We start from the raw sequence: 15,136 nt of genomic DNA, 5'->3' as shown, positions 1-15,136 counted from the left end.
GAAACCTACCAAGTACTGAAAGGCCTAGATAAAGCAGACATGAAGAGGATGTTTCCAATAGTGGGAGAGTCTAGGACTAGAGGGGAGATTCTCAGAATAGAAGGACATCCCTTTACAGCAGAGAAGAGGAGTAATTTCTTTAGCCAGAGAATGGTGAATCTGTGGAATTCATTGGCACAGATGGCTGTGGAGGCCAGGTCATTGGGTATATTTAAAGTGGAGGTTGAGTGGTTCTTGATTAGTACGGGCATCAAAAGGTACAGGGAGGAAATAGAAGAATTGGGTTAAGAGGGAAAATAAATCATCCATAATCAAATGATGGAGCAGACACAATTGGTTGAATGGCCTAATTCTGCTCCTTAGGCCTGGATTCAGATTTATGCCTGAGATGGTCCATGCATCTCACCCATCCCAGTGTCTCCAATTGTGACATTAGGTGTGACATGGGAACTGGACTATCTGCAGTGGTGTTGTGATGTTCCTCTTGACTCCTACACAGATCTGCCTGGCAGACAACTTTTGAGGAACTGGAGTTGCCATGGTGATTCCAGGGAACTGTTGGCCATCCTACAGCTGGAGCAGCTGGCAAGGCTTTTGTCCAAGCCGGACATAAGTGAGCCATGTAGATCAGGTCCCTGACCCTGTAGACAGAGTTCTTGCAGAGAAACCGTTCCCGTTCATGAGGGAGAAACCAATTAATTCCTTTGGCATGAAAGTGAATGAAATGTTCTGTGAAAGTACAAAAAGTAAAGTGAGGTGAAGTTCTTTCTGCATCGTGATTGTAGACTGAAGACCCAGACTCAGTCTTAGGAACAGCTTCTTCCCCACCTCTATCAGATTTCTGAATGGCCCACGAATGCTTCTCCGTTATTTGTCCTTTGCATTATTTATTTATTTGTATGGCTTGTTGTAATTTTTATGCCTTGAACAGTACTACTGCCCACAAAGCAACACATTTCATTGCATATGTCAATGACGATAATGCTGTTTCTATAAAACTCTGTGGGGTTGGGTGGAGGAAATAGGTTCGTATTGTGACATCTGAAAGAGAAATTGATAAGTCTTTGAAAGAAGAAAGTGAAGGGCTGAGGAGAGTGCTCGGGGTGCAGTGGGTAATTAACATTGAATTGGCACAGACTCAATGGACTGAATGGTCTCCCTCCACGTTGGGATTTCTGATTGTGTAACCCAGCTTCCATTTGGTGTTGTTACAGAAGAGGGAGATCTTGACCAAGACAAAGCAGGCACGGGACAGGGTCCGGACTGCCAACGTCAAGCTGAAGGAGGAGTGTGGTTTGCTCTGCAACAAGCTGTTGCTTCGTGACCTCGAAGACAATGTGGACGCCAGCGAGAGACTGCGGCACAAGCTGGAGGAGCTCAAGAGGCGCCACACTGACTTAACTCTCAACTCCTACGGAATCAAGAGGAAAATTGAGTGGGTAAAGACGGGGCAGTTACAGGCTCAGTGAGTGTCCCTCAGGAGGCAGGGAGAGGAGCATTTTCACTGCATTCTGTTATGATAAATAATAAATAAGATGGTTTCTGACTTTACTCCGAATTCTTAGTTGTGACAAGCAGGCTTTCCCTACAGAAATGCAAGACATGAAATGAGTACAACAGTACTAGTTCCAACGAGACTTGGGGTAAAACACAAAAAAAAACTGGAGGAATTCAGCGGGTCAGTGACGGCTCAAAAGCCCAGTTACAGTCCGTTTCCCTCTTTGGATGCTGCCTAACCGGCTTTCCGTTGCTCCAGACAGGTTTCCAAGGGGAAACCAGATCTTCATCCATTGCATGATCCAATTTTTGTCCACTTCAAAGACAATAAAAGTTTAAAATCTTTTTTTTAACATTTTCATTCTCTACATGTTAGTGGACATTCCTATTTCACACAGCTTAGGCAGCTAAATGAATTCATTTGGAGGTGTGAGAGAAACCTTTCACAAACAAGAGAAAATCTGCAGATGCTGGAAATCCGAGCAACACACACAAAATGCTGGAGGAACTCAGCAGGCCAGGCATCATCTATAGAAAAGGGTACAGCCGATGTTTTGGGCCGAGACCCTTCGTCAGGACTGGGGATCTCGGCAGGCCAGGCAGCATCTATGAAAAAGAATACAGCCGATGTTTTGGGCCAAGACCAGGACTTTAGAAACTCAATTGAGTTCCTCCAGCATTTTGTGTTTGTTGCTGGGCGAAATCTTTCCGCACGTTTCTCCTGGAGAGAATCCAAACCGACTTTTTAATGAATGGAACAGAAAATGACCAATGCAATAATCAAAATTCTGTACTAAAAAGTAGAACTTTACAACTTTCCAGAAATCCACAAAAGCAATTAAACCCATGAATATGTATGGTGACTATACAGTGCCCTTCACAGTCGTTGTATGAAAACTGACAGCTACATTAATGTTCAGGCTTCAGATGGTGAACAGTAATGGTGAAGTACAGCACACAGTGGATTCTAATAGTAACTCTGCTCCTTCCGCCTCACTAGGATTAATGCTGCAGCAGAAACACCAGCTACTCCCTGAAGTTCGGTCTGCATTTCCCTGCCTGTGTCAGACGATTCCATATTGAGCCAGCTCGTGAAGCTCCAAGTGGCTGAAAGCTTCCCAGGGGCAAATCACAGTAATATCTGAAAGCAGAGTGAGAATTAATCAAAATTCCTTCCATGGATACAATCAAGAATTGTTATGAGGCCCCTCTGTTTCTCATGCACCCCACCATTCAGAGTATGTGTCCTGCACTTGTATATTGTAATCCCTCTATTCCTCAATACTCCCTACTAATTGTGGTGTTAGTCTTTCCCTTGTAAACTGACGTCCCCCTTTTCTTTGATACTCCCTACCATTCATTCACCAAGGTATCTCTCAACGTCAATGCTCAATATGGTGTGTGTCCTGCCCTAGAATGCTGAGGTCCCTTTGTTCCTCAATACTCCTCCCTGTTCACCATCTGTGCCCTACCCTTGTACACTGAGGTCACTCTGTTCCTCAATACTTACCATCATTCACAGTGTTGGTCCTACACTTGTATACCAAGGTCCTCTGTTGCTCACTAACACTCAACTTCCATGGTGTGTGTCCTACCCTCGTATGCCAAAGTCCTCGCTTTTCATGGTGTGTGTCCTACCCTCGTATGCCAAAGTCACCCCCGCCTTTCATGATGTGTGTCCTACCCTCGTACGCCAAAGTCACTCCCGCCTTTCATGATGTGTGTCCTACCCTCGTATGCCAAAGTCCTCGTCTTTCATGGTGTGTTTCCTACCCTTGTACAAAACAATTATGGTTATGCTGGATGCTCTCATATTCTGGACTGTTGTTTAGGAAGTTCAATATTCCACTCTGTATTACTAACTATGTATAGGAAGGATGTAGAAGCTTTAGAGAGGGTGCAGAGGAGAATTTATCAGGATGCTCCCTGGATTACAGAGCATATCTTATGAGAATAGTCTGAGTGAGCTAGGGGGAAGGAGGATGAGAGGTGACTTGATAAAGATGTACAAGATAATAAGAGGTTTAGATCTGGTGGGTAGCCAGAGAATTTTACCCAGGACAGAAATGGCTAACTTGAGGGAGTATAACTTTCAGGTGATTGGAGGAAAGTATGGGGGTTGTCAGAGGTATGATCTTTACACAAAAAATGGTGGGTGCGTGGGATGCACTGCCAGGGGTGGTGGTAGAGGCAGATATACATACTAGAGAGATTTAAAAACTTTTAGATTGGCATGTGGATGATAGAAAAATGGAGGGCTAGGCAGGAAGGAAGGGTTCAATTGATTTAGGGTAGGTTGTGGGTTGAAGGGTCTTTGTCTTTTGACCACTTGCACAGCATATTCTCCAGCTTTCAAAGGTTTATGCATTTAGTCAATCTAGGTCCTTTGTTCCAGCACACTGTTCAGAACTGTGCTACATAATTAATCTTGTATCTCCTCATCCTTCCTTCCAAAGTGCATCCATATCAGTTTTCTTTAAAGCACTGTGTCTTTTACCAGCGCCTTGGCCAGCTAGTCACGCTGAAGCAGCAGCAGTTTGTCTGACCATGGAGAGCCTCGTTCACCACTAAACAATGGAGGGTACGCGTGTGATACGTGTGTGTGTAGACTCCAGATGTTGTTAGAGAATGGCTAAGAATGATCTGCCCACGTACCTGTGCCGAGTCCCTCCATCCCAGGGATATCATCGCCAAACCTGCAGGAGAACAAGAATCAATGTCTGACGCCCCCAAAAAGTCAGCAGAATATCAGGAACTCAAAAGGAAAACTCCGATCATAGTTGACCAATGGAAGACAGAATCATGGAGTCCAGACTCGGGCACTTTGGGCCACTGCATCTGCACCGAACATCAAGCACCCTTTTACCCCACTGCTGTAAGTTCCCCTAGCGTATACACAAGTGACAGGATCTGGGGGAGTTAATGGGATTGTGGAGAGAATAATAAACCAATACCAACAGCAATTGATGATCAGCACAAATTCTGTGAAGAGTATGAATTTCAGGTTGTATACTGTATACGTCCTCTGATATTAGATGAACCTTTGAACCAATAGTAATTGATGATCAGCACATACTTAATGGCTAAGGGATCTGTTCCCGTGCTGTATGACTCTTTAATCCCAACTAAGAGGTGACACTTATAAAACTAAGTCTTACACAAAGTATTAACATGACTCTTTTTGCTCTAGCAGGTCATTTCACAATGTTGTTAAAACTGTAGTCAAAATTACATCATCTGGACACACTAAATCTTGGTCTACACATTTCTGACTCTTTTCATCATTACTTCACTAGCTCACAGGGTTTCAGCGGCATAGTCAAGTTACTGAATTAAAACAAATTGCTGGAGTTAAGCAGCATAAGGGTGGGGTGTGCAGGGAGGGAAGGGAAGGAATTCAGTCGATCTGCTGAATTCCTCCTGCAGTTTGTTTTTTTTTGGTCCTGATTCCAGCTTCTTGCAGTCTCTTATGTCTCCCTAAGTTACTGAAGTGGTATCCAGGGGTTAAAAGGTGGGAATTCTTAGCAGGTGACTCATCTCGTGATATCCTACCAAGCACAAGGCACATCAGGAGTACAATGGAATACTTGCCACCTGCTTGTATGAGTACAGCTTCAACATTCAAAAGAAGTCAACATAATCCAGGACAAAGCAATTCATCTCCTCAAATTATACCAGCGTGATTCAAACTTCAAAAGTTCAAAGTAAATTTTATTATTAATAACCATTTATTTATTTATCTATCTATCTATCTACCTATTTATTATTAATAATTATTGTTAAATTATTATTAATATATGTCACTGTATACCACCCTGAGATTCATTTTCCTGTGGGCATACTCAGCAAATCTATAGAACAGTAACTATAACAAAATCAATGAAAGATCAACTAGAGTGCAGATAACAACAAACTGTGCAAATTGGGGTAGCATAGTGGTTAGCACAACACGTTACAGTCCCAGTGACCTGTAAGGAGCCCCAGCTGTCTGTAAGGAGTTTGTACGTTCTCCCCATGACTGCGTGTGTTTCCTCCAAGTGCTCCGGTTTCCTCCCACAGTCCAAGTACATACCGATGGGTAGGTTAATTGGTAATAGTAAATTATCCTGTGACTAGGGTAGGGTTAAATCAGGGCATTGCTGGGTCGCACGGCTCAAAGGGCCAGAAGGGCCTATTCTGAACTGTATGTCAATAAATAAAAAAAAATGCGAACACAAATAAATAGCAATAAGTGAGATAATGAGATAAAGAGTCCTTAAAGTGAGACCATTGGTTGCGTGAGCATTTCAATGACGGCCAAGTGAGTGTAGTTATCTCCTTTTGTTTAAGAGCCTGATGCTTGAGGGGTGTGTTGGTTATAAATCACCCAGGTTGCTTTAGTAGCACCTCCTTAACCTGAAACCGCACCCTCCAGGAAGGACAATGGAAGCGGTGTCGAGGAACGGTATCAGATGCAGGCTCCTCTCTAAGCACACCCCGACTCATTTTGCCCTGCTTGTCCGAATGACCTCGCATTTAGTTCAAGGTCAACAAGCAGTAAGTGTTCACAGCCTTCAGCAAGCATTCACAAACCATGCACAGATAATGGAGCCAACACACACTTGGGTATGACTGCTTCTTTGTTAAAGGGACAGACATTCAGCCATGCACATAGCAGAATGAACACCGGAATGGGCAACATGCAGGGAATGGAGGAAGGAAATTCTGAAGCTGACTGTCTAACTACTGGGAGGCTACAGAATGAATGTTGCCGATCACTATGAGGTGAAGACCGTGTTTTAGTGTTGCTCCATTTGGCCGGGAAGTACAGAAGCCTTAGGTCCCACACAACCAGATTTAGGAACTGTTATTACCCTATAGCTGGCATGTGGCCAAGCGGTTAAGGCATTGGTCTAGTGATCTAGTTCGAGCCTCAGTTAAGATGGTGTGTTGTGCAAAGCACTTAACCACACATTGCTCTGTGATGACACCGGTGCCAAAAGCTGTATCGGCCCTTGCCCTTCCCTGTGGAGAGGGGAGACTTGCAGCAAGGGCAACTGCCAGTCTCCCATACAACCCTGCCCAGGCCTGTGCCCTGGAAACCATCCAGGCGCAGATCCATGTTCTCACCAAACTCCTGAACTGGCATGGATTACTTCATTCACCGTTCCTCTGAACTGATTTTATGATTTTATACACACTCAAGGACACTGTCCGCCGCTCATGTTTTCAGTATTATTTTAATTTTAATTTTCAAGTTTGTCTTCTTTTGCCACTGGTGTTTGTTAATGTACAGTTTTTGTAAAGATTTATTGTATTTTTTTCTCTGCAAATACTTGCAAGTAAATGAACCTCAGAGTCGTATATGATAATAAACACACACACTCACGCACACACGCGCGCACACACACACACACACACACACACACACACACACACACACACATATATATACTTAGATAATAAAAAAAATCACTTTGGACTTTGAGCATTCTGAAAACTGCACATAACTCATAACGTAACTTTGCCCAGGCTCTAATATACATATAAGATTCTAGTTCATACCCTTTCACGCCTGCCTTTGGGGGTTTGCTCTTGAACTGTCGGGTTGCTCGTTGTTTGAACTTCGGCGGTCCTTTCCTAGGGGATGTGGGGCCTCCAGCTGTTTTGGTTGGCGCGCTGATGGAGTTCATTCTGGTGAGGCAGAAAATTCTTCCCACAGAGCTCACTGGAAGAGAGAAAGAAAATCCTAGTTAGAGCAGAGGGGATGGCCAACTCCAATTCCCCAAATTTGGGACAAGTTACCTGAGTCTGGATAACAACTGCAAAACTGAGTAAATAGAAAGTTATTCCCATTGTGGCAGTGTGCAGTATATACCTGGGTTCTCATTTACCAGATTTGCTCTGTTTGGACAAGTGTAGAAAGCCCCCTTTGGTTTTCTTCTTAGAGCCATAGAAGTGTACAGCACAGAAGCAGACCCATCTTGTCCATGTAAGGAGAGATAGGAAGGAGCAAAGAGAGTAAGGAGGCAGAACAGATCAGGCAGGAAATTCCAGAGTTGAAGAAATAGTGCAAATGGTGGAAAAATTAAATTCTTTTTCTTCTTCCTCATCTTCTTCTTCTACTTCTTCCTCTTCTTCTCCTCTCCTTCTCCTTCTTCTTTCCCTCAGAATCGAGGGTGACTTATGTCCACTCTACTCTGTGGGTTCTAAGGTGCTGGATGAGGCCAACAGACTCTCCTACAGAGGGGCAGAAAATACCTGAAAGGGTTGAAGGGTAATTAGTTTGAGGGGTGTTGAACTCATTCTGCTCACCTACACAGAGATTTCTTCTGACCCCAGTGCATGGATTCAGGGATCTTGATGCCATCCCAAGTGCTTCTTTTCCATTTGAAGAGATCATGAGCCAGAGATTCAAAGATTGCTGTAACCTAATCTAACGAAAGTCACCAAACCCACAACAGAAATTTGAGTGTGGGATGAAGAAAAGGTAGCTGAAAGAGGTGGCAGTAAGGAAGAGGCAGCGAAGGAGAGAGAGTGAAATTTTTACTAGAATTTCAGATGGTGACGAGGAGGCATACAGGAATGAGATGGACCAGCCGGTTGAGTCACAGCAGCGACATTGAACACAATGTCAGTAAGACCAAGGAATGGACTGTGAACTTCAGGAACGGGAGGTTGAGGGAACACACACCAGGAATGGTAAGTTGAGGGAACACACACCAGTGCTCATTGAGGGATCAGCAGTGGAAAGGGTGAGCAGTTTCAAGTTCCTGGGAATCAACATCTCTGAAAATCTATCCTGGGCCCAACATATTACAAAGAAGGCATGACAGCAGCTATATTTCATTAAGAGTTTCAGGAAACTTGGCATGTCACCAAGGACTCTTTCAAGTTTCTATGGATGTACCGTAGAGAGCATTCTAACTGGATGCATCACTGTCTAGTATGGAGGATCAACTGCATAGGAGTGAAGATAGCTGCAGAAAGTTGCCAACTCAGTCAGAGTCATCATGGGCATTAGCCTCCCCCATCCTTAAGGGCATCCTCAAAAGATGATGCCTTAAAAAGATAGCCTCCATCATTAAGGACACCCATCAAGCAGGATATGCCCTCTTCTCATTGCTACCATCAAGGAGGAGGTACATGAACTTAAAGATACACATTCGACATTTTGGAACAACAACTTCCCCTCCGACATCAGATTTAGGAACAGATAACAAAGTCAAGTACCTTTTTTTCTGCTCTCTTTTTACACTTCTCATTTGTATTTAACGTATATACCGTGGAGTCCAGTTAATTGGGACACATCAGGACTAGTACATTTGGCTCAATTAAGTGGCTGCTCCAACTAGCCGAAATAATTAAAAAGGTATAAAAAAGAAAAATGATTAACTTTCAAATATTTGAATGAAAGACAGAATAAATTAGAACACCATCCAATAGTACAACAGTACTATAAAATTATATTATTTCCTAATGTTTATTGACAGAGGAATTCACCCAGTGTATACAATGATCAAAATCAGCTCAGACTCTGAGTGTAGATATCGGGCTGTCTTCATACAATGTTATTGACAATTGCAACCTCCAAATCTTCATTTTCTTTGTAATATGCAAGAGGATTTATTGATATCTTCAAATTCTTCATAGTTTTTCACTCCTGGCTGTTTCTGGCATCTCCAAGTATAAATGCTTGAAACTGCAGCAAGCAAAACAATTCGGAATTGTCTTATTGCTTATTTCTCACCAACAATCAGAGTCCAAAATCACAGTTTTTTGAACACGAACACATGTGACTGATGCTATTTAAAAACTGCTCGAAGCACGGTGTAATGGCTAATGGCCAAACAAGTGCATGTGACTGACACTAGTTAGAATCTGTTCGGCAACAGTTTCCTGCCCCAATTCAGCAGCAGAGTGTCCTAAATAAATGAAGGGAGTCCTGGCAATTTCCTTGAATAGTTTTTGTTCTTTAAGAGTTGTCCCAAATAAGCGGCCACCCCAATTAACCGAAATTTGCTGTATTTTTTATTGTAATTTGATAGTTTTTTATCGTTATTTAGTACAATGTACTGCTGCTGCAAAACAACAAATTTCACAGCATATGCCAGTTATTAAACCCGATTGTGTGTGTGTGTGTGTGTGTGTGTGAGAGAGAGAGAGAGAGAGAGAGAGAGACAGACAGACAGAGAGAAACAGAGACAGTGACAGAGAGCGAGAGAACAGAAAGAGAGAGAGAGAGAGAGAGGAATAGAGAGAGAGAAAGAGGGGGAGAGATGGAGAGAGAGTGAGAGAGGGGGAGAGAAAGAAGGGAAGAGAGAGAGAGAGACAGAGGGGTGAGAAAGAGGAGGAGAGAGAGTGAGAGAGAGGAGAGAGAGAGAGGAGGGAGTGTGTGTGTGTGTGTGTGTGTGTGTGTGTGTGTGTGTGTGTGTGTTCAGGGAGACATCTGCACCTAGACTCTTCCGCTAAGGAAAGAAGTGTCACTGTAGTATAGAATAGAATTTAAGAGTACATAAAAAAAAGGGAGTGTTTAGTAAAGTTAGCAATCACACAGATCCAATCTACAGCATATTAGTCAAAGAATTTTGAAAGTTCAATGTATGGCTACAGTGATGGTAAATTCTCAGCTCTGAGTTTTCTCAGCAGATGACAGGGGAGTTTATTCCTGTGGTGAACTACATATACCTGTCTGGACACGCCCCTCTGCTGACTGCTCCTGTGGCTCCTCCCACAGACCCCTGTATAAAGGCGATTGGAGGCACTGCTCCTCCCTCAATCTCCAGGATGTTGTGTGGTGGTCCCTTGCAGCTAATAAAAGCCTATCATTTGCCTCCCGTCTCCAAGAGTTATTGATAGTGCATCAATTCCTGAGAGGGTTTGAGGGATATTACAGACAATCTATCGCATAGGTGTTGAGACACATACTCTGAACCTGAGCAATAATAGTGCAGACAGGTACACTGAGTTTTGAAACACACTCAAACCTTCTGATTATGTAAAATTAACCTTTATCATAGCCTGCAAGTGTTGTGTTTATTTCGATTTTATTCCCCTTAATTTATTTAGTGTAATTTTGTGAGAGTTTGTACTCTGCTGGATTAACCTAATGCATATAAATTGGACTATTTACAGATTAATGCATGACATCTCTCTCACGCATGCTCTTGCCCATTCTCTCTCTCTCTCTCCTTAACAAGTATCTCAGCTAAAATTTGTCAAAGGCTGAAACTATAAGCAGATTTTCTGCAGGGGGAAAAATACCACATCAATGGAAAGGTAATTTAAACTGGAACACATGTGAAAATTTAAATGTCATTCGCCACAGATTTGTCTCACACTGAACACAAAAGCAAGGATTTTACAGAAAGTTCCACCGAGGGAATAACATAGCCAGACCATAAAATATGTTCTGGTGTTCCTCTCCATGTGAGCTATCTTGTTTAATCCCACTCTCTGCCACACCCCATCTTTTTAAATATCCTACTTAATTGAATGCTATTCCCCAATTCTCCATATTCTCTTTAGCATCCCATTGAGTCTAACCCACTCCGTCTTGTTTGCCATACCTTTCATACACGCACTCCTCTTCATACTCTTCTCCCACCTGCCATCTGGGAGAAAGCTCCGAAGCATTCGGGCTCTCACAACCAGACTATGTAACGGTTTCTTCCCCCAAGCTATCAGACTCCTCAATACCCAGAGCCTGGACTGACACCTTACTGCCCTTGTTTATTATTTATTGTAATGCCTGTACTGTTTTGTGCACTTTATGCAGCCCTGGGTAGGTCTGTAGTCTAGTGTAGTTTTTTTTTCCGTGTTGATTTTTACGTAGTTCAGTCTAGTTTTTGTACTGTGTCATGTAACACCATGGTCCTGAAAAACGTTGTCTCATTTTTACTGTGTACTGTACCAGCAATTATGGTCGAAATGACAATAAAAAGTGACTTGACTTGGCTTTAGTTACCAGCCCCTATATTACCACTCTTACTTCGTTGCCAATTCCCACTCAGTCTAACCATGTGAAACACTCTGCTTTCCTCGGCTGTGTAAGTCTGGGGAAGACAATCTCTGGCCCCTCCAAATGTGTGAGATTGAGGCACAAGCCCACCCCGAAACCCCTGTTTGGATAATAAGTTACCCTGAAACAAATGAGTGCCACAAAAAACAGACAGAACTCCGCATAAAATTAAAAGATTTAGCTTTATAATTCTTAATGCGACTAAAGGGTTAGTAAAAAAAAAAGAACCAAATTGAGAAAAGGGCCCATTTTAATGAATCAGTCAAACGTGCACAAGTTGGAGCTCACAGGTTTCCCGTTGCCGATCGTCCACAGATCTCATCCCCAGCTTCATCGAATCACAATGGACCTTACGATCTCTTCTCATCTTTCTCCAACAGAAAGCCCCGAGCCCAACCTTAGTGTCCCTCAGCAGAGAAACCTCCCCTTAATCTGGCCATCCTAACAGTTCTCCTATCTCTTACCTTCAACAGTAACCCCAACGCAAGCTGAAGAACCAGCAGCTCGCACAGAACAGCTCAAAATGAAACACAGTAAGAGCTTAACAGTAAAAAATATGAACCAGGGCATTACACTGGATTTTCCTCTCTCTCTTGAGTCCAATCCCTCAGTCTAATTCCATTCTCTTCTCAACATACAGTTTAACATTCCACACAGTCCAACCTCGTCTGTTCTCCGTATTTTGACCTTTATTATTTTTTTTATTATTTGTAGCGGACTTCATCCTAGTCTCATGTAAAATAAAGGAAATTGCGGGGCGCTGAGTCTCAATGTATGCCCCGTACCCTATCCAAGAATCAGCTTATATTAAACTGTTTAATATTTAACTTAATAATATCTCACCAGTTTAATTTAAATAACCAACAAATTTCCGTATGTTATTGCCTGGGTAATTCACAAAGGTTAGTGTAACGTCTGAAAAGGAGCGGAACTGGGATTATTGGATGCTGGTGGAAATTTTTTCCCTGGAACTAATTTGCATGTTACTATGGAATTGACAGAATTGGAGAAGTTTATGGTATTGAACAAGATCATTCAGATTATTGTGTTCATCTCTGCAAAAGATTAATGACTAATCCACCTCAGGTCTTGGTCTGTGATCCATCTGGTGCCTACGTAAACCTTATCTTCCCTTTTCCCCGACTGCATTCCAATCTACCTACTAATTAAACTAAAAACATTCATTGAGCCACGCTGCCCTGCAGTCCCACGATTTAATCCTAGCCTAAACACAGGACAATTTACAATGTCCTGGGGTAGTTGGGGGGGGGGGGGGGGGTGGCATGGGTGCAAACACACTCAGCCCTGAGATACCATTTGATTCCAAACAACTAGTTTATTGATCATTACAGAATGTCTCTCTGGTGCTTCCTGCACCCTCCCCTCTCCCTTCCCCTTTTCTCAACCAGGATTTCCTTCTCCCTGTCCCCTTCCCACTCAGTCCTCAATAGAGACCCATATCAGAATCAGGTTCAGGTTTATCATCAGAATTTATATCAGGTTTATATCAGAATCAGGTTTATCATCACTCACATATGTCATGAAATTTGTTTTTATTTGCGACAGCTATATAGTGCAATACATAAAATTATGACTACTGTGCAGAAATCTTAGACGCTTTAGCTGTATAAATGTGCCTAAGACTTTTGGTACTGAATGCATATGACTGCAGAATTCTGTACAAATCAGTTGAAACTTTCCTCAAGCATCTTTGTTTCATAATATAATGACCCCAGTCATAGCAGTCTGTTCCCCCCCCCCCCCATGACTATAATTCTCTACACTGGCAATATTCTTGCAGTCTTTAGCCCATTCTTCTAATGCTATAGAATTGTAACCCTGGTGCAATAATTAGGACTTTAACTATGGGTGAACTAATATTTAGTTCAGATCAAGCATTATTTTCCTATTATTGTATACCAAATCTTCTTTATCTTCAGCCTCATCTTCCTGCCCCCTCTGTTGTTGTCTATGGTCATTCACTTCAATTCCTCTACAATGTTCTGCATCTGACCATTCCCCATGTGTTCCCTCTCCAGGTGGATTTTCCATGTCTTCCAAAAGTTTTCCACCTACCTGACCAATCTCTTGGCATCTTCCTGCATCCTACAAATTATTTGTGGGAAGGGAGAGCTTCTGGGGCTTCAATGTTTCTATCATTCATTCTATGGGGGTGGTCTAGTCTATGCGGCAATGACTCTATGACTCTCTAACTCTTGTTTTGTGGACATCTGTGAAGAGTAAGAATTTCAGTTTGTATACTGAATACATTCTCTGATGTTAAAATGAACCTTTGAACCTCCTCAACATCATCCTCCCCGTCACACTTGGTATTATCTCAAACCCATACTCCTGCATTTAACTCATTTGTATATACCACGAAAGGTAAGTCCCATAACTTAATGATATGCCCGATTTGGAGACTGATGCAATTGCACGTTAGAATGTGAACTAAATCAGTGCTGATCAGTCCCATTTCAACCACTAGCTAATAGCATTTCAGGATTTAATTTCACTTAATGGATTTGACTAATCATCTTGCTGATCTGCCCATCCAGTACATGTACAGTGTTGATTCTGATTTCAGGTAATCCTTGTTTATCTAGCTAACTCACGTGGTAAAGGACTGAGTACTTCTTCGGAAGGCTATATCCCACTTACATGAAAGCAGAGAGTACTGGAAACACTCAGCATCTGTGGAGAGAGAAAACTGAGTCAAAATTTATAAACATAACAGATTCTGCAGATGCTGAAAGTCCAGAGCAACACACACTAAATGCTGAAGGAACTCAGCAGGTCAGGCAAGCAGAGGAATAAACAGTCAACGTTTTGTGCTGAGACCCTTCATCAGGATTTGGAAAAAACAGTCGATGTTTTGATCAGGACATCAAGTCCCAAAGAAGGGTCTTGTCCCTAAGCATTGTCTGTTTATTCCTTTTCATAAATGCAGCCTGACCTTCCGAGTTCCTCCAGCATTTTGTGTGTGTTGCACAGAATCAAAATTGCCATTTTTTTTGAACATCCCAGTTTCACCTGCTCCAATATTCCTCCAACAGAATTTGCCTACCAAGCATGGAAATAACTGTGGGTCCAGAGAGACACTGACAACTAAAATAACCAGGCAAGTTTAGTATGTCACCAATGACTCATAGCAGTGGGTGACCCCTCGCTTAATGGTATTGGTCCATGACATTAAAACATTGGGAACCCCTGTTCCAGAAAACTTATACAGATACACATGGAGAGCATTTTGACTGGATGCATCACCCAGCCAACTCTATCATGGGCACTAGCCTCCACCATCAATGACATCTTCTGAAGGCAATGCCTCAGAAAAGTGGCATCCATCATTAAAAAACACACAGGTCATGGCCTCTACCATCAGAGAGGAAGTACAGGAGCATGAAGACACAAAGACAATGTTTCTGGAACAGCTTCTTCCCCTCCACTATGAATGGTCCATGAACCCATGAACCATTTGCTGATGACATAAAGGTTGGAGGTGTTGTGGATAGTGTGGAGGGCTGTCAGAGGTTACAGTGGGACATTGACAGGATACTAAACTGGGCTGAGAAGTGGCAGATGGAGTTCAACTCAGATAAGTGTGAGGTGGTTCATTTTGGTAGGTCAAATATGATG

At 42.6% G+C, this 15,136-nt stretch overlaps 2 protein-coding genes across 3 annotated transcripts in view; one reads left to right on the top strand and one right to left on the bottom strand.

The window, feature by feature from the left end:
• Positions 1-1,558, top strand: part of ccdc96 (coiled-coil domain containing 96) — a 38,807-nt gene extending 37,249 nt beyond the window's left edge. For both annotated transcript variants that reach the window (XM_059953636.1, XM_059953635.1), the window contains exon 12: positions 1,215-1,558. In XM_059953636.1, coding sequence (XP_059809619.1) covers positions 1,215-1,469 — 255 coding nt within the window. In that variant the 3' untranslated portion in view covers positions 1,470-1,558. The remainder of the gene's footprint in view (positions 1-1,214) is intronic.
• Positions 1,559-1,973: 415 nt separating this feature from the next.
• LOC132382985 (retinal cone rhodopsin-sensitive cGMP 3',5'-cyclic phosphodiesterase subunit gamma-like) overlaps positions 1,974-15,136 on the bottom strand; it is a 32,971-nt gene continuing 19,808 nt past the window's right edge. Inside the window, exons 4-7 of the mRNA XM_059953637.1 lie at positions 14,159-14,191; positions 7,042-7,204; positions 4,153-4,193; positions 1,974-2,638 (exon numbers count right to left, since the gene is read on the bottom strand). Coding sequence (XP_059809620.1) covers positions 2,562-2,638; positions 4,153-4,193; positions 7,042-7,204; positions 14,159-14,191 — 314 coding nt within the window. The 3' untranslated portion in view covers positions 1,974-2,561. The remainder of the gene's footprint in view (positions 2,639-4,152; positions 4,194-7,041; positions 7,205-14,158; positions 14,192-15,136) is intronic.

Source organism: Hypanus sabinus, chromosome 29, assembly GCF_030144855.1.
Source record: "Hypanus sabinus isolate sHypSab1 chromosome 29, sHypSab1.hap1, whole genome shotgun sequence".
Classification (NCBI taxonomy): Eukaryota; Metazoa; Chordata; class Chondrichthyes; order Myliobatiformes; family Dasyatidae; genus Hypanus; species Hypanus sabinus.
The sequence above is the reverse complement of the archived record's forward strand: the minus strand, read 5'-3'. Positions and strand labels throughout refer to the sequence as shown.